Source organism: Lepus europaeus, chromosome 10 (assembly GCF_033115175.1).
Source record: "Lepus europaeus isolate LE1 chromosome 10, mLepTim1.pri, whole genome shotgun sequence".
Classification (NCBI taxonomy): Eukaryota; Metazoa; Chordata; class Mammalia; order Lagomorpha; family Leporidae; genus Lepus; species Lepus europaeus.
The window spans coordinates 39180472-39204271 of record NC_084836.1 but is presented as its reverse complement, the minus strand read 5'-3'; the positions used below and the strand labels follow the sequence as shown (position 1 = coordinate 39204271).

Sequence of the window (23800 nt, the reverse complement as noted above, 5' to 3'; positions counted from 1 at the left end):
CATTTTATAATGGACACCTTGATTGATTCAAATCTTGGATATTGTGAACCATGCTACAATAAACAGATTGAAGTTGCTTTATCTTTGATACAATGATTCCATTTCTTTTGGATATATACCCAGTACTGGGATAGCTAGATCATACATAATTCTTTTTTCAGCTTTAAAAGGAATATCCATACTGTTTTCCATAGTGGCTGTACTAATATACCTTCCCACCAACAGTAGCATTTGCTACTTTCTGTCTTTTGTAAGAGGTAATATTTCTTCATGTTTTGATTTGCATTTCTTAGATGCCTAGTGATTTTAGCATTTCTTCATATAGTTGTTGGCTATTTTTATTTCTTCTTTTAAGAACTATTAAGTTCCTTTGCCCATTTTTTGAAGTGGAGTGGTTGCTTTGTTTTTGTTGCTGTTGTTGGACTCCTGATATACTCTTAATATTAATACTTTGTTATATAAGTAGTTTAAAATATTTTCTCACATTCTGTCAGATGTCTCTTCACTATATTTATTGCTTCCTTTGCTGTATAGAAGCTTATGAGCTTGAAATAATACCATTTGTCTAGTTTTGATTTGGTTCTTTGCTTTTTTGGGGTATAGGACAAAAAAAAGAACATTGCTTACATCAGATAGTTTTATCTATGTTTTTATCTATGTTTTCTTCTAAAAATTGCATAGTTTCAGGTATTACATTTAGATCTATAAGCCATGTTGAGTTCATTTTTGTATATAATAGAAGGTAGGGATCTAACTTCATATAAATGTGTGTGTGTGTGTGTGTCCAGTTCTTCCAACACCATTTTTTATTTAGATACTATTGTTTCCTCCAATGTATATACTTCTTTTTGGCACCTTTGTCAAAAATCAATTGGCTGCATGTATCTAGATTAATTTCTGATTTCTCTATTCTGTTCCTGTGATCTATGTGTTGTTTTGCACCAAGCTGTTTTAATTATTATAGTTTTGTAGTAAACTTTGAAATCAGGTATTGCAATGCCTCTAGCTTTATTTTATTATTACTATCTTTTAGCTCAAGATCATGTTGGCTATCCGATGTTTTATGTAGTTAATATAAAACTTAGAATTGATTTTCTAAATCTGTGAAGAATGTCATTGATATTTTGATGAGGATTTCATTGAATCTGTAGATTGCTTTAGGTAATATTGACATTTTAACGAAATTAATTCTTTCAGTCCATGAACCAGAAACAATCTCCTTTTGATGATTTATTTTATTAGTGTTTAATACTTTTCATTATAGAGATATTTCCTTTCTTATTTGTTTAAATTTATTACTAAATATTTAATTGTTTTTATAGCTATTATGAAAGAGATAATTCCACTGTGAATATGATGTATTTCTTGATTTCCCTTTCAGCAGGATTGCTATTGCTGCATAAAATGCTATTTTTGGTTAACTGGTTTTGTATCCTGTGACTTTATTGAAGTATTTTATCAGTTCTGGCAGTTTTGGGTGAAGTATTTCACTTTTCCTATGTACAAATCATGTCTTTGGCAAACAACGACATTTTGACTTCCTACTTTCCAATTCTCATGTACTTTATTTTTTTATTTTCCCTAATTGCTCTTGCTAATATTTTATTTTATTTTATTTTTTTTATTTTTGACAGGCAGAGTGGACAGTGAGAGAGAGAGACAGAGAGAAAGGTCTTCCTTTGCCGTTGGTTCCCCCTCTAATGGCCGCCACAGTAGCGCGCTGCGGCCGGCGCACCGCGCTGTTCCAATGGCAGGAGCCAGGTGCTTATCCTGGTCTCCCATGGGGTGCAGAGCCCAAGGACTTGGGCCATCCTCCACTGCACTCCCTGGCCACAGCAGAGAGTTGGCCTGGAAGAGGGGCAACCGGGACAGGATCGGTGCCCCAACCGGGACTAGAACCCGGTGTGCCGGCACCGCAAGGCGGAGGATTAGCCTGTTGAGCCACGGCGCCGGCCTCTCTTGCTAATATTTTTTGAAATACTTTTATTTATTTGTTTGAGAGGTACACTTATAGATAGATGGGGGAAGACAGAGAGAAAGGTCTTCCATCCACTGGTTTACTCCCCAAATGGCCACAATGGCCATAGCTGAACCAATCTAAAGCCAGGAGACAGGAGTCTTTTTAGGATCTTCTACCCCAGTGCAGGGACCCAAGCACTTGGGCCATCCTTTACTGCTTTCCTAGGTCACAAGCGGAGAGTTGGATCAGAAGAGGAACAGCCAAGATATGAACTGGTACCCATTTGGGATGCCTGTGCCTCTGGTGGAGGCTTAGCCTACTCCGCCATGGCACCAACCCCACCAATGTTTCCAATAGTATAATGAATAAAGTAGTGAAAGTGAGCATCTTTGTGTTGTTATATAAAGTCTTCAAAATTTGGCGGTGCATTCCTTCTATTCCTAATCTGTTGAGAGTTTTTATTTAATCTCATCAAATGTTCCCTCTATGTCCATGGAGATGATCACTTTTTTTTTTCTTCATTATGTTGATGTGATTTATGAGATACATTGATTTTTAAATGCTGAACAATCCTTTCATCACCAAGATAAATCCCACTTTTGGGGAGAGGTGCTAAGGTGGAGGTATAGCAACAGGACATTCTGAGTTGCAAGGAGAAAAATAGTTAATAAGCAGAGGGGATATGAACTGGCGACAGAATCATGAGCAGTTCAAACAGAGCAGCCCAGGAGTCCACCAGAGACTGGTCAGGTCTATGCTAAGGGAGTAAAGAGGAAGAAGTGCACAGCAGACAGACTGAATGAGGAGACTGTTACCTCCCTCACAGTGAACCAGATGCGAGATCGCGGGTCCATGGAGCTGTGGGTAGTGATGAGCAAGGAAGCTTGGCGAACTGCATTTAAAGCTCTGAGCAGAAAGAAGGAGAAGTTATAGGGGAGTGAGTGGAGAGGTCGGGCCCGCCATGGTCCCATCTATGTCTCCCCCCTCCTACCTATTGGTCCTACAGCTGGCAGGGAGATGCCATATTGATTGTTTACATATTTGAGTGTTTGCCTCTCATACACACACCCATCAATTGCGGGGGCCATCTCATAACACCAACACCCCCTCACACAGGATTATGATTACAACATTTCAGAGTGATTTCCTCCCCAATATGCAAGCTATACAACAAGAAGTAGTCCTAAACAGTGAAAACCCAAGCTCGTTTCAAGCACCAGTGAGAAGCAAGCCCAGCCCCAGTAGGCAGGGCTTAGTGCAGCAAAGCCCTGGTAACTCCATCACATTCTAAAGTAAACAGGGCTCCAGGGGTTGGGGCTGTGTGCTTCCACTTGCAATGCACAGACATACAATAGCTTGGAGCAGAGGGAAATTTCACCACAGGCACGAAGTCACAAATTAAAGATAAAATCAACCAGAAATGCCGGAGAACAAAGGAAAAATCCAGAATAAGAATAAGGAAGACTCTATGAACTCCCCAAAGGAATAATACAACTCTTCATTAATGGAGGCTGTAGAAGAAGAGATCAAGGACATGCCAGAAAAGGAATTCAGAAAATTAACAGTCAGATTACTTAGAAGCAATCAGAAACAAATTCATGATCTAAATGAAAAGTGCTCCCAAGAAATTGAAATTTTAAAGAGAAGCCAGATGAAATACTGGAAATGAAGAATTCAATAGATCAAATAAAAATTGCAGTGGAAAGTCTTAGCAATAGAATAGAGGAGACAGAAGAAATAATATCAGAACTAGAAGACAAATTTCTGGAAATAATACAGTCAGGTCAAATACAACAAGAAGAAATTAGAAAATTAAAAATTATGGTTGGAGATTTACAAGATTGTATCAAACAACCCAACTTACAGATCTTAGGAATTCTAGAAGATGTGGAAAAAAAGAAAGGATTAGAAGGCCTTCTTAATGAAATAATAACAGAGAACTTCCTCAATATGGAGAATGAAAGAGACATCCAAGTACAAGAAATACACAGAACTCCCAATAGACATGACCAGAAAAGAACTTCACCACAACACACTGTAGCAAAACTCATCTCAGTAAAACACAAAGAATAGATCTTAAAATGTGCAAGAGAGAAACAACAAATCACATTCAGAGGAAACCCAATTAGACTCATTCTGGACTTCTCATTGCAAACCCTACAGGCAAGGAGACAATGGCACGACATATTCCAAGTCCTAAGAGAAAAAAAAAACAAAAACAAAAAACAAAAAACAACTGTCAACCCAGAAGAATGTATCCTGCAAAATTCTCATTTATGAATGAAGGAGAAACAGGGATCTTCCACAACAAACAGAAATTGAAAGAATTTGTAACTACTTGCCCAGCCCTACAAAAGATGCTCAAGGATGTGCTACACACAAAAACACAAACAGGAACGTCATTACAAAAGAAAATAAAAGCAGAAAATGACCCAGCAAAAGTACAAATGAAATCCAAAATACATAAACAGGACCATTTAAGGAAACATGGCAGGGCAAAGACAGTATTTATCAATAGTCACACTGAATGTAAATGGCCTCAAAAGTCCCCAGTTAAAAGACACAGACTGGCTGAATGGGCTAAAAAAGAAAACCTTTCTATTTCTTGCCTATAAGAAACACATCTCACCAATAAAGATGCATGCAGACTAAAGTGAAACGATGGAAAATGATAATCCATGCTAATAAAAACCAAAAAAGAGCTGGTGTGCCCATCCTAATGTCAGACAAAATAGACTTTAACACAAAAACTATTAAAAGAAACAAAGAAGGACACTATATAATGATTAAAGAATCAATTCAACAGGAAGATACGACTATTATAAATGTATATGCACCTAGTTACAGGGCACCTGGCTATTTAAAGAATTGTTAAGGGACTTAAAGGGAAATACAGACTCATATATAATAGTAATGGGGGACTTCAATACCCCACTTTCAGCAATGGACAGATCAAGGAGACAGAAAATCAACAAGGAAACAATAGTTAATTGACACCATAGATCAAAGAGATCTAGCAGATATCTACAGTGCCTTCCACCCGACAGCCATGTAGTACACATTTTTCTCTCCAGTGAATGGAACTTTCTCTAGGATTGAACACATGCTAGGCCATAAAGCAAGTCTCAGCAAACTCAAAAAATCAAAATCATACCATGCATCTTCTCAGACCAAAATGCAATGAAGTTGGAAATCAACAACTCAAGAATCTCTACACATATGCAAACACATAGAGACCGAAAACATGCTACTGAATTAACAGTGTATCATAGAAGAAAACAAAAGAGAAATAAAGTAATTTCTGGAAAGAAATGAAGATGACAATACAACATACCAAAATTTGTGGGATACAGCAAAAGCAGTGTTAAGAGGAAAGTTTGTAGTAATTGGTGCCTAAATCAAGAAACTGGAAAGGCACCAAATAAATTAACTACCTATGCACCTCAAGGATCTAGAAGAAAAAAAGCAAAGCAAAGCAAAAACTAGTAGAAGAAAAGGGATAATTAAAATGAGAGGAGAAACAACAAAATTTAAACCCCCCAAAATACAAAAGGTTAGCCAAAAAAGAGCTGGTTTTTTAAAAAGAATAAGCAAAATTGCAGACCATTAGCCCAACTAACCAAAGAAAGGAGAGAGAAGACCCAAATTGAAAACATTAGAGATGGAAAAGGAAATGTAACAACCAACACCACAGAAATAAAAAGAATCATCAGAAACTACTACAAAGAGCTGTATGCTAAAAACTGGGAAACCTAGAAGAAATGGATAGATTCCTGGACATCTACAACCTACCTAAATTGAGCCATGAAGACATATAAAACCTAAACAGACACAAGACCATTACAGAAATTGAATCAATAATAAAGACACTTTCAACAAAGAAAAGCCCAGGACCAGATGGCTTCACTGCTGAATTCTACCAGACATTTAAAGAAGAACTAACTCCAATTCTTCTCAAGTTATTCGAAACAATTGAAATTGAGGGAATCCTCTCAAATTCTTTCCATGAAGCCAGCATTACCTTAATTCCTAAACCCAGAAAAGATGCAACAGAGAAAGAGAACTACAGACCAATTTCCCTGATAAACACAGATGCAAAAATCCTCAACAAAATTCTGGCCAATCAAATCCAACAAAACATCAGAAAGATATTATGTATCTTATTATTTCTTGTCTCCTGCTAATTTGGGGTTTTGTTTACTCTTGTTTATCTGAATCCTTGAGCTGCACCATTGGACTGCTCTTTGAAACATTCTTTTTTTAATGTATGCACTTATTGCTTTAAACTTCCATGTTAATACTTTTTTATTTTCTTTTAAATTTTTCAATAATCCACTGGTCATTTAGGAACATACTGTTCAATTTCCATGCATTTGTAAATTTTCTATTGCTATTCTTGCTGTTGATTTATAGTCTTGTTCTAGTGTGATCTGATAAAATATATGGTATGATATTAATTTTTACTGAGACATTATTTGTGGCCTTATATATACTCTCATCTATAAAATGTTCTATGTGTTGATGAGAATAGATATCTGCATGACCATCTTCCTCCAACATCCCTTCCTCGTTTTTATTCACATACCACCTTCAATAAGGCTTTCCGTGGTTACTTCCTACATTTATCTCCTTCTCTACTTATTTTTTATCTTTAACATATGTCTCTATTTAGTGTACTACTTATTTTGATGTATTTATCTTTTTACTCTCTTCTCAAAATTGGTGTAATGTCCATAAATAAATATTTTGCTCCTTCTTTTATTTTCAGGGATTAGAATATAGGTACACAGTAGCTGCAAACATTTACTTGTTTAATAAACAAAGAACCCCCTATCAGTGAACAATCTGTGCCACATTTGTTCACAGGCAACTACTTGTCAAAGAAACAGGAAGCTGGGATATCTGACCTGGATAGTTTTTACAGAAGTAATGGTTAAATTGACATAAAAATACATTTTCTTTCATGATACATGGAGGTGTGACAGTTACTTAAATGATCCCTTGGGCTTTCTTAAAATGGAAAATCCATGAAACTAGGGCATTGATGGACTGACTCATAGCTATGATAGACCATTTTGAAGAGCATGAAGAACATAACAAGATGAGGTGAGCTGAATGCTTTCAACTGCATTGAAGAGTGTAAAGAAAAAAAAATTAAGTTTAAGGTTTTAAATTCTAGGTCCATGGTTCAGTCAGAGAACCCAGGAACTTGTATGATTGCTCATAACAGCATCTCATTGGAATCCGAAGACTATATAGAATGACAAACCTGATCAAAGAGAGGTCATTAAATTACACTGTATAAAGAAATTCATAATCTTAGCAGGTGTTTAATGTAGCAGGATCACCATCATTATGGAGAAAAGGAAACCCAAGAACTAGGAAATACTAGGAAAGGAACATTTGAAAAGATTTCAATGTTTCTGAGTCCCTCTTTCACAGCAAAATCCAATGAATTTCCCTGCCTCTCTGAAGAAGCCAGTCCTATTTACCTTCATCAGCATGAAATGACTTCATGTAAAGCAATTACACTATAGAATAATGTTGCTTTTCTTTATGTCCCATCAGAACACTCCTTCCCTCCTGACTTCTAACTGGAATATGAATGGTTAACCTAAGAGAAAGGTTTTCCAAATCAAAAGACTTGTATGATATTGTTAATTTCTAATCTCAGAGATCTGGTAATACATGTAGAAACAGATACTAGTAGTTCTAGAATAGGAAGAGAGAAGAAAACAGTTTGATCTGCCTAAATTAATCATTATAACTGCACTGTAGTTATTAAATAATTTAACTTTGATATCAAGCAACAAGGAAAGATTATAATTGTATGCTCCAGTGGTTAACTGTAATTTGATTATAAACTCAGTGGAGGCCTACAAAAGTGAATAACAGTCAGTAATTCCTTGGGTAAAAGGTGGAAGAAGGAATCTAATGTTTTAGGGAGTTAAAAATGGTGGATTTAGCTTACCTAATAGCTATATCCTTGTTATAATCAAAGCAATGAATTGGAAAATCTAATGGTATGGAGAGAACTCAGAACCTACAAAGTTTCAGTAACAGACTTCTTAATAGACCAAGGATGACTACAGAGGGAGCATGGTCCTAAAATGAACCTGATGATCTCCCTAGGGCTGATAGAATTTTATAGTGGCAGGTGCTAGGTAATAGTACCTAACCATCTGAATTAAGTTAGTGTGGTCACTGACCAGCACAATGGCTTGATCTATTGGAATCTTTGTTAATTCCTAGTAGATTATATCATCCCTAAGACAGTAAGGACTATGTCATATTAATATCATAATAATATTTCTACTAATAAAACTCCAGACCTGGAGAACTGAATTGTAACTCAAATAAAGTATCTTGATCTTCTCTAAGTCCCACAGCTGTCACTTTATATGGTTAGAGATTTCTTTAAATTAAAGTGAAAGTTGAGTATTCTTGAGGGAAAAAATCCCCACATTTTATGCTAGCATCACTAGTAGTTGCTGCAACTCTTTTTTCTACCCCTCATTGCTTATCTTTACAAAACAGCCCCAATTCTCTGATTCTTCTGAAAATGAGAGGTATGAATCTAGGCTCCCTTCTCTCGAATCTGTGTGGGCCTGTCAATGTTTTGACCAACACAGCAGAATAGAAGTCACATTCTGTGTTTTTTGAGCTAGGACCTACACAGACAGGTAGTTTCTATCTAGCTCACTGGAGCATTTTCTCCTAGATCCCTGAGCTATCAACTGAGATGTCAGAACCCTGAGACCATGGTGTAGGAAAGACCATATACAGAATATCTTAGGTAAAACCTGACTGAGCCAGCCTGTGTTTCAGCCATTCTAGCCAGGAGCCAGACATGACAATGAAGAAAATATTTCACAAGAAAATCCTGCCCTCAGGTAATTTAGTAACCCCCTCAAAATGGTGTGCTAGAGATGGTCCTTTAGGCTTTTAGAAATGATTGCTCATTTCCAAAAATTTTATGACTGATTGGTTAAATATAGTCATTAAAACTTAATGACTATATTTGTAAATGACCATTTGCAAAGACAGTAAACAACCAAATGCATCACTTCCTAATAATTTTAGTATATTTCACTGTTACCAATGTTCCTCAGTATTTTTCCTCTTATTGTACCTGGTAGATACTATAGTGTTTCAATACTGTTCATCAAGAAGAGGTGGTCCTAAAATGGACTCTGACTTCCCTGTGGGTGACAAGACTTCTGCAGTGGGAGAGGTTAATTACCTGAACTAAGGCAGGTGTTCAATATCACAACTGTGCGTTCAGTGATTTAAATCAGCAATGGTGGGAGTATTTACATCATGGAAATTGGTAAGCAATATAGAGCAGTGATTTTTATTTTGGTTTTCTGATGAAAGAAATAATTTACCAGCATATAACTGTCACTGCTCATCAGGTCATCTCAGTTGACACCCTCTATCCCTTTTCTGAATCCTTGTTCCACAAATCTATAAGCACAGCAAAGTTTTGTTTGGTGCCATAAAGTTTTGGGTGGTTTGTTATGATGCAGTGGATAATCAGAAAACCTTCCATAAAATGACCTAGATTGATTTACACAGTGACAGTACTAAGGAAAAGAGATAATAAAATTTCTTAGTTATTAGCTGTGACCAATGAATGATTTTTTGGTATTCAGTATAGAAGTCTTTCAATAATCTGGTGGATAAAATGCTTCAGTGTATTTCCATCAGTATATTTCCCTTGTCATTATAGAGTTTGCCCAATGGGCACAAAAGAGTGACCATGGCTTCAGGGATAGAAGTCACTCAGTGAAAAGACAAAATAGCTTCACATAATGAAGGTTGATAAGAGTTGCTGCCATGGCTGAGTGTCCAAGTTGCCAGCTGCAGCCATAAAATTTGAACCTCTGACATGATACATTGCATTTGGCGATCAGCTCTTCACCTTGAAGCAACTGTATTACTTTTAATCCTTTCCATCAAGAAGGCAGTTTTTCCTCATCGTGGCAAATGCTTTTTCTACAAATGGACTTGCCTTCTTTAATGGCTATGTTTTACTTGCAACACCTCTTACTGTTTTTCTTCTTACAGTCATGTTATTGCACAAATTACTTTTGATTTAAAAACTCATTTTACAGTGAAAGGAGAAATGTGACGGATGGATGCTCCCAGGAGTTCCTGCTTTTATCAGGGTATCAATCATTTCAGAAAGAGTGGATCTTATTGAATGGTTAAATTACACAATAAGACTGTTTTACTTCAAGCTGGAAGGGAGCAAACTGCTAGGTTCCATTGTTATTTTCCTGAAATTAGTACATGCAAATAATTAGTAATGGAAATAAGGTACAGTTTCCTTCTTGGAATACATATGGGTATTGGATCTATTTGTGGAAATACATATATTGGAATATATATTCTCACGTAAATAGATCCAGAAATAAAGATTTATAACTGGAATTTTAATTTCTAATTAAGACTTTATAGAAAAAAGAAATTTTTTGTTGTTGTATTATATAGATAAGATATATTCTATGTATATATATATACATATATATATATGTATATGTTATATATATGGAGAGAGCTATCTCTTCATACACCTATACATATAGATGCTTAATATGGGTAAATTAATTAGGATATAAATAATGGAAAACATAATTAAAATATAAGTATTGGTGAAAAATATTTTGAAATCTATGCATATTTTTTCAGAATAGATATTTCCATGAACTCTTTGATTACCGCTAATAGGCTTGGGTTTCCCAATTCTTTGCACTAAAATAAACTTTTTACAATTTTAGTATTTATTTATTTGAGAATCAGAGTCAAAGAGAAACAGACAGCTCCCATTCACTGGTTCACTCCATAAATGGCCAACAAAGGGGCCAGAGCCAGAGAGTGGTCTCCCTATGTGGGTGGCAGGAAGCCAATTACTGGAATCATTACCTGCTGCCTTCTAAGGTTTTCATTACCAAGAAACTGGAATCAGGAGCTTGAGCAAGACACCAAATACAGGAACTCTGAGTGATATGGAAGGTGGGTAATCTTAACTGCTAGGCCAAATCTTATTTATTCACTTTACTTATTATAAAGGGAGAGGAATGGAGAGAGAAGGGAGTGAAAGGGAGAGATAGAGAGTGAGAGTGAGAGAGAGAGAAAATATGAAAGAGAGAGGGAGAGTTAGATATATTTTAGCCACTGGTTCACCCCCAAATGCTTGTCAGAGCTGGGCGAGGCCAGAAAAAGCCAGGAGCCCAGAACTCCATCTGAGTTCTCCATGTGTATGGCCATCATCTACTGCCTCCCAGCATGTGCAATAGCAGGCAGGCAGACTGGAAGCAGAGGAGCCAGAACTTAACCCAGGCACACAGATATGTGTGCAGGCATCCCAAGTGGTGGCATACCCACTGTACCACAACACCCACTCCCTAAATTCATCTCTTAATTACATGGTTCCACAGCTTCTTAAAGTACCTTTATACATAGTGTATATCAATTATTCCCTCTCTCTTTCTCCCCTTTCATTGTATTTTACATCGGTTGTTTTGGCTTAGAGTCACATTACAGAACACAAAGTCAAAACACAGAGGATTAAGATTTCATGAAGACAGGAATATTCAGAACTCAGAACCACCGCTGTGTAGCTGGATACAGTTGTTGGAAATTATGGACCTTTTTGAGGAAAATTTTTAAAATCTGTTTAGTTGTGGGTGCAAACTGATGACATCTTTACTTAATATATATTAAATCAATCTTCTGTATATAAAGATAATTGAAAATGAATGTTGATGTGAATGGAACGGGAGAGGGAGTGGGAGATGGGAGGGGTGCGAGTTGGAGGGAAATTGGGGGGGGGGGGAGCCATTGTCATCCATAAACTGTACTTTGGAAATTTATATTTACTACATAAAAGTTAAAAAAAATATCTGTTTAGTTGTATTATTGGGTTAAGTCATATCAGTATTACTGCTGTTTAACAAATAAAAATGAAATAACAGAAATTGGATTGTAGTAGAGACTTGTCATTGGTGAGTGTTTAAAGGCTTCTGAGCATACCCTCCACACTTTGTATTTCCCACATTTTGAATCCCACCTTCCCAGGATAGGACCCCAGAGACATTTCTTGGCCATGCCTACCACTAGGTGGCAGACATGTGACTTATGTGTCAACAGATTCACTCCTTGGGACCCAGTCTCAGCCAGGTCAGAAGAAAGATCTAGGCAGGGGAATAAGTTTTGCAGACAGGAGTAATAGCAGAGGCTGCATGTTTCTAGGACTTGGGTTTAAGAAAAACTCACAAGAGTAAGAAACATCAAAGGGTCCTAGAAACTGTCCCTAGAAGCTCAGTTCAGAAATTTCTTGAAAATTTTAATGTATTCTTGATTAAAACAACTAAGCTCTACTATTTTTGTACAATTATGAACTCTCATCCACACTAAGTAGCCACTTGGGATTCCCACATCCAGCAGTGGAGTGCCAGTTCAAGTTTCAGCTATTTTGCTTTCAATCCATGTTCCTGGTAATCTATTCTGAGAAAACAGCGGATGTTGGACCAAGTACTTGGGTCCCTGCTATCCATGTGGGAGACTTGAATAGAATTCCAGGTTCCTGGATTTAGCCTGGCACATTTCAGCTCCTGAGGACACTTGGGGAGTATACCAGCAGGTGAAAAAACTCTCTTTCATTCTCTCTCTCTCTCACTCCCACTCTCTTTGTCACTTTTCCTTTAATAAAAACATCTTCCAAAAATGAAATATAATAAGCTAGATGCCTTCCTTGTCAGCCTACTCAATTGCCTTTATCCTTAATACTGCTTGAAATTCTGTTTCCTATGTAAATGTTTTATTATCACATTGAAATAGCTGTTCATTTTATTCACTTTTTTTTTTTAGATTTTTATTTATTTGACAGGTGGAATTACAGACAGTGAGAGAGAAAGAGAGAGAGAGAGACAGAGAGAAAGGTCTTCCTTCTGCTGGTTCACCGCCCAAATGGCCGCCACGGCTGGTGCTGCGCTGATCCAAAGCCTGGAGCCAGGTGCTTCCTCCTGGTCTCCCATACAGGTGTAGGTGCCCAAGCACTTGGGCCATCCTCCACTGCCCTCCCGGGCCACAGCAGAGAGCTGGACTGGAAGAGGAGCAACCTGGACTAGAACCCTGTGCCCATATGGGATGCCGGTGCTACAGGTGGAGGATTAGCCTAGTGAGCCACGGCGTTGGGCCCCCTTATTCACTCTTGTATTGCATTATCATATCCTGTCATATCACTTGTACAAATAAGCATAAATGTACACACATATAATATCATCATTTGTTTTCAATTATATAATTGTCTTTGGGAGTGTATTTTCTACTCACTGAAGAAATATATTTGAGAAATATTTTCAATTTGTATAGAAAGAGGTTTGTCAGGAAGGGGAATTTTAGATTTTCATAAGTTTTGTCTTCATTGAATTATACCACATACATAATAATATGCCTCTCTTTCCTCACTTTCTGATCTTTTTCATGAGACACATGTTGTGTGATATTAATATACCCATCCTAGGTTTTAAGAAAAATAGCACGTATGTATATATACATAGCATTTACATATAAAGTGAATATGATATAATGAGAAAATTCCTAAAGGCATTGTGCTCATTGAATTCTTTTTGATACTTTTATGTATTATTTGAAGTATTTTAAAGTGAAGATACAAAATGCAAATTAAACAAAAATGAATGAGAAGCTTTTTCTTTATTAATGGCAGGAATCTAATTTTATCTGAACATCTCAGGATAATTTCTTTGGTTCAAACTTAAAGTTAAGGGCATGGTAAGGAATATTTCAAATGTGAATAAGTCCTTTATTACCTATTAAGTTACAGATTAATTATTAATTAATGCCATTTATGATTGGCCCTCAATACCATAACTTCTTTTTCAATGTCATACAATACTTAACATTCTAAAACATAAATAGCAACATCAACCATCTTTTTGAGATACTCAGCCATAGATACAGTCAAAACAGTTGCAATAGATAGGAAGTATATAAGATGCTAACTACACTAAGATTTCCAGTTCTCCTTTACCTTTCCATTAATTCAGATAATTTTGCTAAAGCATGACAGGTTTTCCTGATCCATCTGAGGATGCTGAAATAATGTCAAGAATGTCAGTTTCTATGAATTTAACTTGACTAAATATTATTGTAGAAGTTTCAGGAACAACAAATTTTGTGTCAATATTTTTATGTATTTTACAGCATGAAAATATTAAACAATGAAGCTTTCTTGATGTTTGTACAAATATTTAATGTCGTTTTTGAAAATTTGATTCTTGGATAATGAGTAATACTAGGATGATTTCATTTGGCTATTTTCAGTTTCATTACTTGAGCTAGCTAGATTTAAGGGCAGCTCTAGTGATTAATGTATTTCCTTCATCACTCATATTTTTGGGCTGGGGGGCCAAGTGTGTCTGCAGTGACAGTGATAAATACATGACCATAACCTTCATCTCTGAAAACAGAATAAATTCCTAGCATATTACTTTCTATACAATTGATCCAAAATAAATTAGCATTGACTTACAGGAATTTGAACAAATTTTGATCTTTACTAACATTATACTCTTGTATCACATGTGATTTCAGGGTGACATACAAATATGGTTTCTTAACTACATGCCCTGTGGTTTAGCTAAGAAGCAGGATCATGGTGTGTCACTTATAAGCAACACAGCTTGTGGAAAGTTACTTACTATCTTGGTTTCCTCCCATGAATTAAATGGGAATAATTAAATAGCCAGGAGGATGAAGTGAGTTAAACATGGAAAACACTTGAAAATCATTTAACACCATGTATGTTGTATACAATATTATTATTAATTATTACTCTATTTTTTAGGTAACTCTCATTCAACTCCCTCCGATATGTCTAATTTCCATCTTCGAAGAAGGTATAATTCATTTAAATATCATATTATAGAAGGGATCTTTCTGATCTACTGTTGTTGATGATACTCTAACACAAATGTCCCATTCACTAATGAGTTTTTTTGTGGACAGTCCTTCTGTGTTAGTTATCACAATCCATTAACTCACTCTGGGAAGAGTTACAAGTTTATCAGAACTTTAGCAATTGGAATACTCAATTATCCTTTAAAGTTGTTCATAATATAATATCAGTAATATTTTCTTTAGGTGTAAGAAGTAAATATTAGCTTCTTGTTTCTTTTCTATAATCAGTAAGTAGGTGTTTATAGGAAAAAGAAAAACACAACATGTAGAAAGAGAAACAATTTTATCAATCTATAAAAATTTTACATTTAACAGTATTTTGTAATGCATTTTAGGAGAAAAATGAGCATATATATTTGATTTTGTGGGATTGGAGGAGAGTGAGTGGTGGTTATATAACTTTTTTTAAGTTGTTATATAACCAATACCTTGCACAAAGGAAGTTTAATAAATGTGTTTACTCTGAAATAATCAACCATATAATTTCTTTGCAACACTGAATGAAGGTAAAAAAATAGTTTTCAGATTTATTCATGTTTTCAAGGTAATAGTTATTCATGTTTATACTCAATGGTTTTAATTTCTGTAATCCTAAAGTAACTTTAAATTTTTCTCCTGAATACTTGGACTACTGAATAGGTGTTTCAAGTGAAGTGTGCCTTGCTTCCAATAGTACCAAGGGCTCCTTTGCAGGTGCAGAAGCCATAGGTACTTCTGGGCTTCATGGGATTTAATATGATGAAAATTACGTAGATGTTATTGCCAAGTCTCCCAGTTCTTTGAAATTAGTCACAATTAAGGAGGAATGACAGTTCATGTGCAGCCATCTGACTGTTGGATCAAGTTTCTTGTAAGCTGTACTTAATCTTTGAGTTCCTTCCTGTAACTTACATAATCCTGTCAATGGCCTCATGGCCAGCACAGGCTTTCGATCTAGACAGCCACATCCTACCTTCTCTGCTATTTAGTGATTGTGTGACTTCTGGTGAGTTATCTCATCTTTTCTGAGCCCATGTGCTTTATCTATAAAATGGAGGTAATTTTAACTTTTCTTTCATAGGTATATTGGAGTAACACAGGGCTATAGAAAGAACAGCTATATAAAGGGAGAAATAGACAGATAAAAGAATGTGAAGGTTACTTGTTAATTTATCTAAAGGTTTGTATTTTCCATTCTCAGCTTCCTGTTCTCACTTATATTTAACTGTACTGTGTTACATGAAGGAATAAAGTGCAAAGCCTTAAAATATAAAACAGTGGTATGGGGCCAGCACTGTGACACAGTGGATTTAGTTGCCCCTTGTGACACTGGCAGACCATATTGGGGTGCCAGTTCTTGTCACAGCTGTTACACTTCCAATTCAACTCCTTGCTAATGAGCCTGGGAAGGCAGTAGAAGATGGCTCAAGTGCTGGGGTCCCTGCAGCCACATGAGAGACCTGGATGGAGTTCCAGGCTCCAAGCTGGACTTTGGCCTGGCCTATACCCTGGCATTGCAGACATTTGGGAAGTGAACCGGCAGATGGAAGATCTCTTTCTTTGTCTCTCCTTCTCTGGTTACTCTACCTGAATAAAGTAAGTCTTAAAAAAATAGTGGGATAGGTCAGAAAAAATTTCATGGAAGAAATAAGCTTCAAGTTTGCCTGGAAATACAGTGCTAATTTTAAATCAAGAGTGAGAAAACTTTACATAGAAAGAAACTTCATCTAAGACCTGATACGCTCTAAACCACACTTGTTATGTCTTATTACAGGCAGTCCATGTGACTGGTTCATCAAAGTCTCAATGTAAACCAATCTATTGTGTATACATGCATGAGCTCTTTACCATAAACTAAGACCCTGATGAGTAAGAGCAGAAATTGAGTTTGATCATAAAACCATTATGCATGAAATTCTATCTCTGATTAGAGGCACAGGCTCACATTTTGTGGAGCTATATCTTTATATAACTTCTAAGACCAAGCATAAAATAAGTAGGACCTTGTATAGCTTATTTCCTCAGCACTAATATATTAAGGCTATAACATTAAAAATACTTTTCATCTACTCTATATTTAAGTTGAATGTTTCTTCATATAAAACATTTACTCTTATTTCCTCTTAGGAGACAATCTGCACTCATTTATGGGCAATATGTCAATTTATACATTTGTGAAATTTAGTGACTTTTTCTTCTAAACTAGAAAATACTGTATCTTTGTTCAAATTCTGAGTTTTAATGTTGGATGGCATATTATGAAACTGATAAGATAGGTGGGTTTCTAAAAGTACAATGTAGCAAATTGCATGAATTTCATGAAATTAGACTATCAAAACTGGGATTTGCCTTGAAGATCTGAAAAATAAAAGATATGCTGTTTTAAACAGATGGAAATATTTTAGTGCTTTACCTTTTTAATACTTTTCCCATTTTATAAATGAATATTTTGCAGGGGTGAGGTGAGGACCAAATGCAGACAGCTCTGTCACAGCATCCCATTCTTAGAACTTTTTCTTCTCTCCCACATCTCTTATCCCTTGCTCACTTCCAGCCTCTGAGGTCTTGCACTCCCCTAGATAAAATCTTTTGAAAGTCTGCAGCCCATTACTGAAATGCAACCCTTCTTTGTGAAGTCAAATAAAGCAAAGCAGTCAGAAAGTATAAGAACATTTTCTGAGGCAACATAGTGATTTAGTAGCAGACGCTATAATTTAGGTTTCCGGTCTTGTTTTGGATTTTGTACTGTATCCTCCTTTAAGAACAGACTATGAGTTGGTGCCTGCTTAAAGTATTCCCAAAGTTTGTAAATTCTTATATTTTATTTTTGTGCATAGATGGCATGTAAGGTACTGAATTACACAGGGAATTAAATGCAAGAAGAGGCATTTTGTACTTACTCTTGTATTGTTTCTTTCAGCTTTAAGTTCGGAAATTTCTTCTTCCTTTTCAAGAAGTTGTTCCCTGCAGGCATTCAATTCTTTCGTCAGTGCAGCAAATTCCTGTAAGAGGAGTGAAAATATTTGAAGACATGTTGAAGACAGAAACAATTAATTTACGTAGGAGGAACAAAATTTAAAAGCTGTACCTTTGAATGAAAAGAACAGAGAAAAATGAACTTGTCAGAAAACTTATATTGCTATTACCAAAGTATCTTGATTTCTTTGTATAAAAAGAATGTTGATCAGTGGTATTATCATATGCATTTTATTATAATATGCTGCTTATAGAGGCTTATAAAATATTTTTGAAATGCATAAGATACATCACACTGAGTTTAACATTAATATGTTAACTTATTGCTGATTAGTTCGGCTAGTTTTGTGAACAGATTACAAATATCACACTTTATTTTCTGCTCAGCAATGTTCACACAGTTGAAAGTAAATCATCAAACTAGCAATAAAAACCCTACTGAATGTACACTTGGAAATTAAAAAATCTATTTGTGGGGCCAGCGCCGTGGCTCACTTGTTTAATCCTCTGCCTGCAGCGCCAGCATCCCATATAGGCGCCGGTTCTAGTCCCGGTTTCTCTTCTTCTAGTCCAGCTCTCTGCTGTGGCCCAGGAGGGCAGTGGAGGATGGCTCAAGTCCCTGGGCCCCTGCACCCACGTGGGAGACCAGAAAGAAGCACCTGGCTCCTGGCTTCGGATCGGCGCAGCACCGGCCGTGGTGGCCATTTGGGGAGTGAACCAACAGAAGGAAGACCTCTCTCTCTCTCTCTCTCTCTCTCTCTCTCTCTCTCTCTCACTGTCTATAACTCTACCTGTCAAAATAAAATTAAAAAAAAAAGAAATCTATTTGTTAACAAGATGAAGAAAAGGAAATCTACCCAAATCTTAAAATTAATAAGTACGTCTAAGCTTGAATAACATTATTTAAAGCTTTCTTAGTAATTTGTGCATATTTCAGTCTTCTGAAAGGTGAGTTCCATGTGGACAGGGGCTTTGACTTGTTCACTGTTATATGAGCCATGTCTACAGTGCAGTGGGTGCTACATTAACGTTTATTTCCCATAAATGAAATAAATCATACTGCTGCCAAAAAGTTAGTTTTAGAGTAACCCCACCTTTATATGGTGAATTACAGCTTGAAGAACTTGTCAAGAGCTTCCGTTCTCAAAATGGAATCATTAGATACAGGTACGTTTATGCCCAGAAACAACTGCTTAATAAAAAGGCCAAGAAATCTAATTAAGCTATATGGCTTCTGGAATATATAAATATATATTTACAATTTTACAAAGTGGTAAATAGACGTATATTTTGATTAAAACCTTTAGAGGCATTCTTAGTAATAAAATTGATGCTTATCCATATGTGAGTACTTGGGAAAACTTGGCTCCAGGCTGAGAGGCGCTCTAAGATCAAAAAGGAAAAACAAAATGTGGAAGACAGGTTTAGTTAACTGATCCCTCCAAAAAGACAAATTTAGCAAAATGTTCATGCATATGATGATTATGCAAAGCTAGGGAAAGTTTGGGGGTTTATATTTTTGTTTACTTCAAACTACTTATTTTGCTGAGTTTCTCTGAATGGTTTCAACCCAAGTGAGTACTTCAAAGACCTCGGAGTAGACTCTAGGGCTTGCAATCTAGATGAAAGATTTCATAGTTGCATTTTGGCTGACATTACAGATAAATGTTTTTTTCCTCTGATTTTCGCATGTTTAAATGTCACTGGTATTCACTAAGTATATTATTGGAATGGAAATAAGCAACAAGTAGAAAACAATAAACCCTTCTCAAAAAAAATTAACTTTGTTCATATACAAAATAGTTTTGACAGGAAAAAAACTGCCATAACTATGAATGGTCTTCAAGTAGTTTATGGAAAATGAATATTACAAAAAAGCTATGTATAGATTTCAAAAATTGGGGGCTCTAAAATAATTTCTCAGTTACTCTTTGAAATACTCTCATATTTTAGATTGTATATTAACTTGTAAGTATTTAAAATATCCTATACACAAACATATATATAAACTATATATATATATGAATATATTATACTGACAACAAAACTATAGATCTGATTTGTATTTTTTTAAGATTTTTTTTTTATTTATTAGAAAGGCAGGGTGTCTGTGTGCATGAGAGAGAGAGAAAGAGAGACAGAATCATCTTCTGGTTCATTCTCCAAATGGCCTCAATGGCCAGGGTTAGTCTAGGAAAAAGCGAGGAGACAGGATCTCTACCGGGTATCCTACATGGTGGGGCAGGGACATAAATACTTGAGTTATCTTATGTTGCTTTTCCAGGCACATTAGTAGGAAGGTGGATGAGAAGTGGAGCAGCTGGGATGTGAACCAGCACTTCCATTTGGGATGCTGGATCATGATGGGATGCTTAACCTGCTGTACTACCACGCTGGCCCCCCAAATCTGTATGTTTAACATAATACCCCAAAGCATGTATCTGTCTGTAACTTTCACAAGATTTAGCTTATTATTCATAGAAAGAAAGCATTTCAGAATTTTAATATTAAATATGTTCAGGTAGTTTCATATTTAAATGATTTTTGTGGTTTTTTTTTTTTTTTGGTGCCTTCCTATATATTTCTTTTGTCAAAATTCTCTGGAATGAGGAAATATTCTTTTGTGCTTAGAGAATTAGAGACAATATAAATCTCTAACTGCACGGAAATAATGATGTATTTGAAACAGAAGAACAGACAGTCAGGATGTTACTGATGACAGACATTTGCACATTTTTCTTATCACAGCATGGCCTCTGAGCAAGCTGTTTAGTGAGTCCGTGTATGAAGATTAGTCTTACAGTTATTAACTTCCTACCAAATTTCAGGCACTCTTTTCACATTCCTTATCTCAACTTGCTCCCTAAATACCTAGTAATGCATTCTCATTTCCATCTTATGGCTGCAGAAATGGAATTACTAAGATGCAATTCTAAGTCCATAAAGCTCACAAGACATAGGGAGCAAGTAAGCTCTCAGCGTAACTCCCCATATTACAAGTCCACTGCTTTTCTCCTGTATCATTTTGAACCAGGTTGTTCATCTGGTTTATACGAAGAATAAAAAAGAAAGGAAGGAGAATGAGTGAGGAAGGAGGGAGAGAGAAGTATCATGTTCTCAAATTGTATCTATAAAATATATGAATTCTGTTTCTTTGCATAAAAATAAATGGAGATAAAAGAAAAGTTTGTAGAAAATGGGATAAAAAGTTAAGCTTATTTTAGTGTAAAGCATTTCTGAAATGCAGGCACAGATTTTTTTTAGGATTTCTTTTTAAAGATTTATTTATTTATTTATTTGACAGGCTGAGTGACAGAGACAAAGAGGGAGAGGCAGAGACCAAAAGATCTTCCAACCACTGGTTCACTCCCCAAATGGCCACAATGGCGAGGGCTGGGGAAAAGCAATGCCAGGAGCCCAGTACTCTTTTCCAAGTCTCACATGTGGACGTCAGGGACCCAGGTATTTGAGACCTCTACTGCTGCTTTCCCAGGTGTGTTAGCAGGGAGCTGAATGGAAAGCAGAGCAGCAGGGACTTGAACCAGCGCTCTGATACAGGAGGCTGGAATTGCAGGTGGCAGCATCAAAACACCAACAACTCCCCCGGCCCCATTTTTTCCCATAATATGTACTTTTCATGAACTTTTTGAAGATCCTGATATGACTCAGATTTAGACTGCCCTTGGCAGTCTCTGTTTTCTTATTTACATTAAATATTACTGGGGCTGGTGCTGTGGCAGAGCAGGTAAAGCAGCCACCTGCAGTGCCAGCATCCCACATGGGCACTGGTTCTAGTCCTGGCTGTTCCACTTCCAACCCAACTTTCTGATATGGCCTGGAAAAGCAGTAGGAGATGGCCCAAGTTCTTGCACCCTTGTACCCATGTGAGAAACCTGGAAGAAGCTCCTGGCTCCTACCTTCGGTTCAGCACAGCTCCGGCCATTGCGAAGATGTAGGAAGTAAACCAGAGGATGGAAGACCTCTCTCTCTGCCTCTGCCTCTGCCTCTCTCTAACTCTGCCTTTCAAATAAATAAAGAAATCTTTGAAAAAATAATCATTACTATAATTATCTTACACAATCTCTTGTAATTAGTCCCATGTGAACTAATAGTAGGAGCTTGCAGGTAGGGTAGGTGGACAACATGTACTGGACAAGAGGTCGTATGTATGTGGGACTGCAATAGATACAAATATCTCATATGGAGTAAACCATCTAAACTTTTACACTTGTCCTCTGACATTTCTCTATTCTGTAAATACTCCTTCATGCTCACTGTCAACATGAACTGAGTCTTCCATCACCTTATAAACTAGCAATAGCATCAAGTACAGCTCACATTGAATGGGTCCTTATGATATGCCAGAGACTTTACTGAGAAATCTATATAGATTATCTCATTAATTTTAGTAATACCCTGCCATGATCTACTGAAGTGATGTTATTTGCCCAAAGTTTTACACTTGGTGTTGGAACTAGGCTTTGAATCCAGAACATTTATTTCATTCTGGGCACTTACTGTAGCATTTTCCCCTCTCTGGCCAGAGGTTTTCTTCCAGTTTTTTTTTTTTTTTTTTTTAGTTTTTATAAAAATTATATTTTTCCCAAGCTTGCAAAACTTTCAGAACTTCTTACTACCAAACCCATCAAACTTAAGTAAACTTTTCAAAAGTTCGGACTATCCAAACCATGGCCCTTTCACAATTAATTAGTTTTACAAGTCACAGAACCATGGTAGCAACCATTTTGGACAGGTGGCACTTTGTTTTGCTGTGTTCCTAGTTAAGCGTTTTGTATGAATTGTTTAGCTGTTCCTTACTTTTTAGGTGAGGATATTAAAATGTAGCAGTAATGAATAACTTGCTCCAGGTTCCACAGCTAACAATTATGCACTCTGCTTCAAAAACTCTGCAATTTCTGCAAGTGAAAAAGGAAAATCTTTCATCAAATTTATCAACCGTCCCAATTTATCTTGTAACTACCCACCCGCCCATACATTACTGGGCAGCTATCACTATCAGACCCTGTACTAAAATGCTAAATGTATATATAATTTGGGCATAGATGTTGCATTCAACGACATAAAATTTTCAGAATTCAAATTTTAAGTCTATCAGAGATTTTTATCACTAATGAATACCTCAGAAGCCAACAACAAAGTGCCACACACAGAATACTGCTAGTTTACTCAGTAATGAAGCAGAATGAAATCCTGTCTTTCACAGCAAGGTAGATTCAACTGAAAGCCATTATACTTAGTGAAAATAAGCCGGTCTCTAAAAGACAAGTAGTATATGTTTTCCCTGATCTGCTGTAACTAACAGAGTACAAAAGACTGTAACGTATATTAGTGAAATTGACATTTTGAGAATTTATTATTTACTGCCCTTGTCTCTACTGTCATGGAACAGTGGGGTTGTTTGTTTGTTTTACTTTTGTTGAATTCTTTACTTAGTGGAAGGTTAATCTTGTGATCATAAAATAAATTGAAAGCATGTCATTGTAAAAATTAAAAGAAAGGATAAGAAAGGGAAGAAGAGGGAAGATGGGACAAAAGTGGGAAGGAGGGTAGGAAAGGAATTATCACTGTTCCTAAATCTGTATATATGGAATATATATGGAACATATATCAGTATATATGCAATATATATGCAATATATATATATGGAAAATATATATGGAATTCACTTTATATGAATAAAAATTGTTAATAAATAAATAAAAGAATAGTGCTAGTTTATCCTCCTGGGGATACCACTGATTTAGCTGTGACCCTGCCCCTGGAGCCTACTGCTGAGAAAATCTATCTTCTGCATCTACTCCCACAGATTTCTCTTTCCTTATCCTATTTCCACCTATCCACCTTCTCATTTCTCTTTTTTCTGTATATTTCAAATAT

General features: G+C 36.2%; 1 protein-coding gene across 1 annotated transcript in view; it reads right to left on the bottom strand.

Moving 5' to 3' along the window:
• Positions 1-23800, bottom strand: part of PPFIA2 (PTPRF interacting protein alpha 2) — a 535398-nt gene that overhangs the window by 182982 nt on the left and 328616 nt on the right. Inside the window, exon 5 of the mRNA XM_062202051.1 lies at positions 17827-17928. Coding sequence (XP_062058035.1) covers positions 17827-17928 — 102 coding nt within the window. The remainder of the gene's footprint in view (positions 1-17826; positions 17929-23800) is intronic.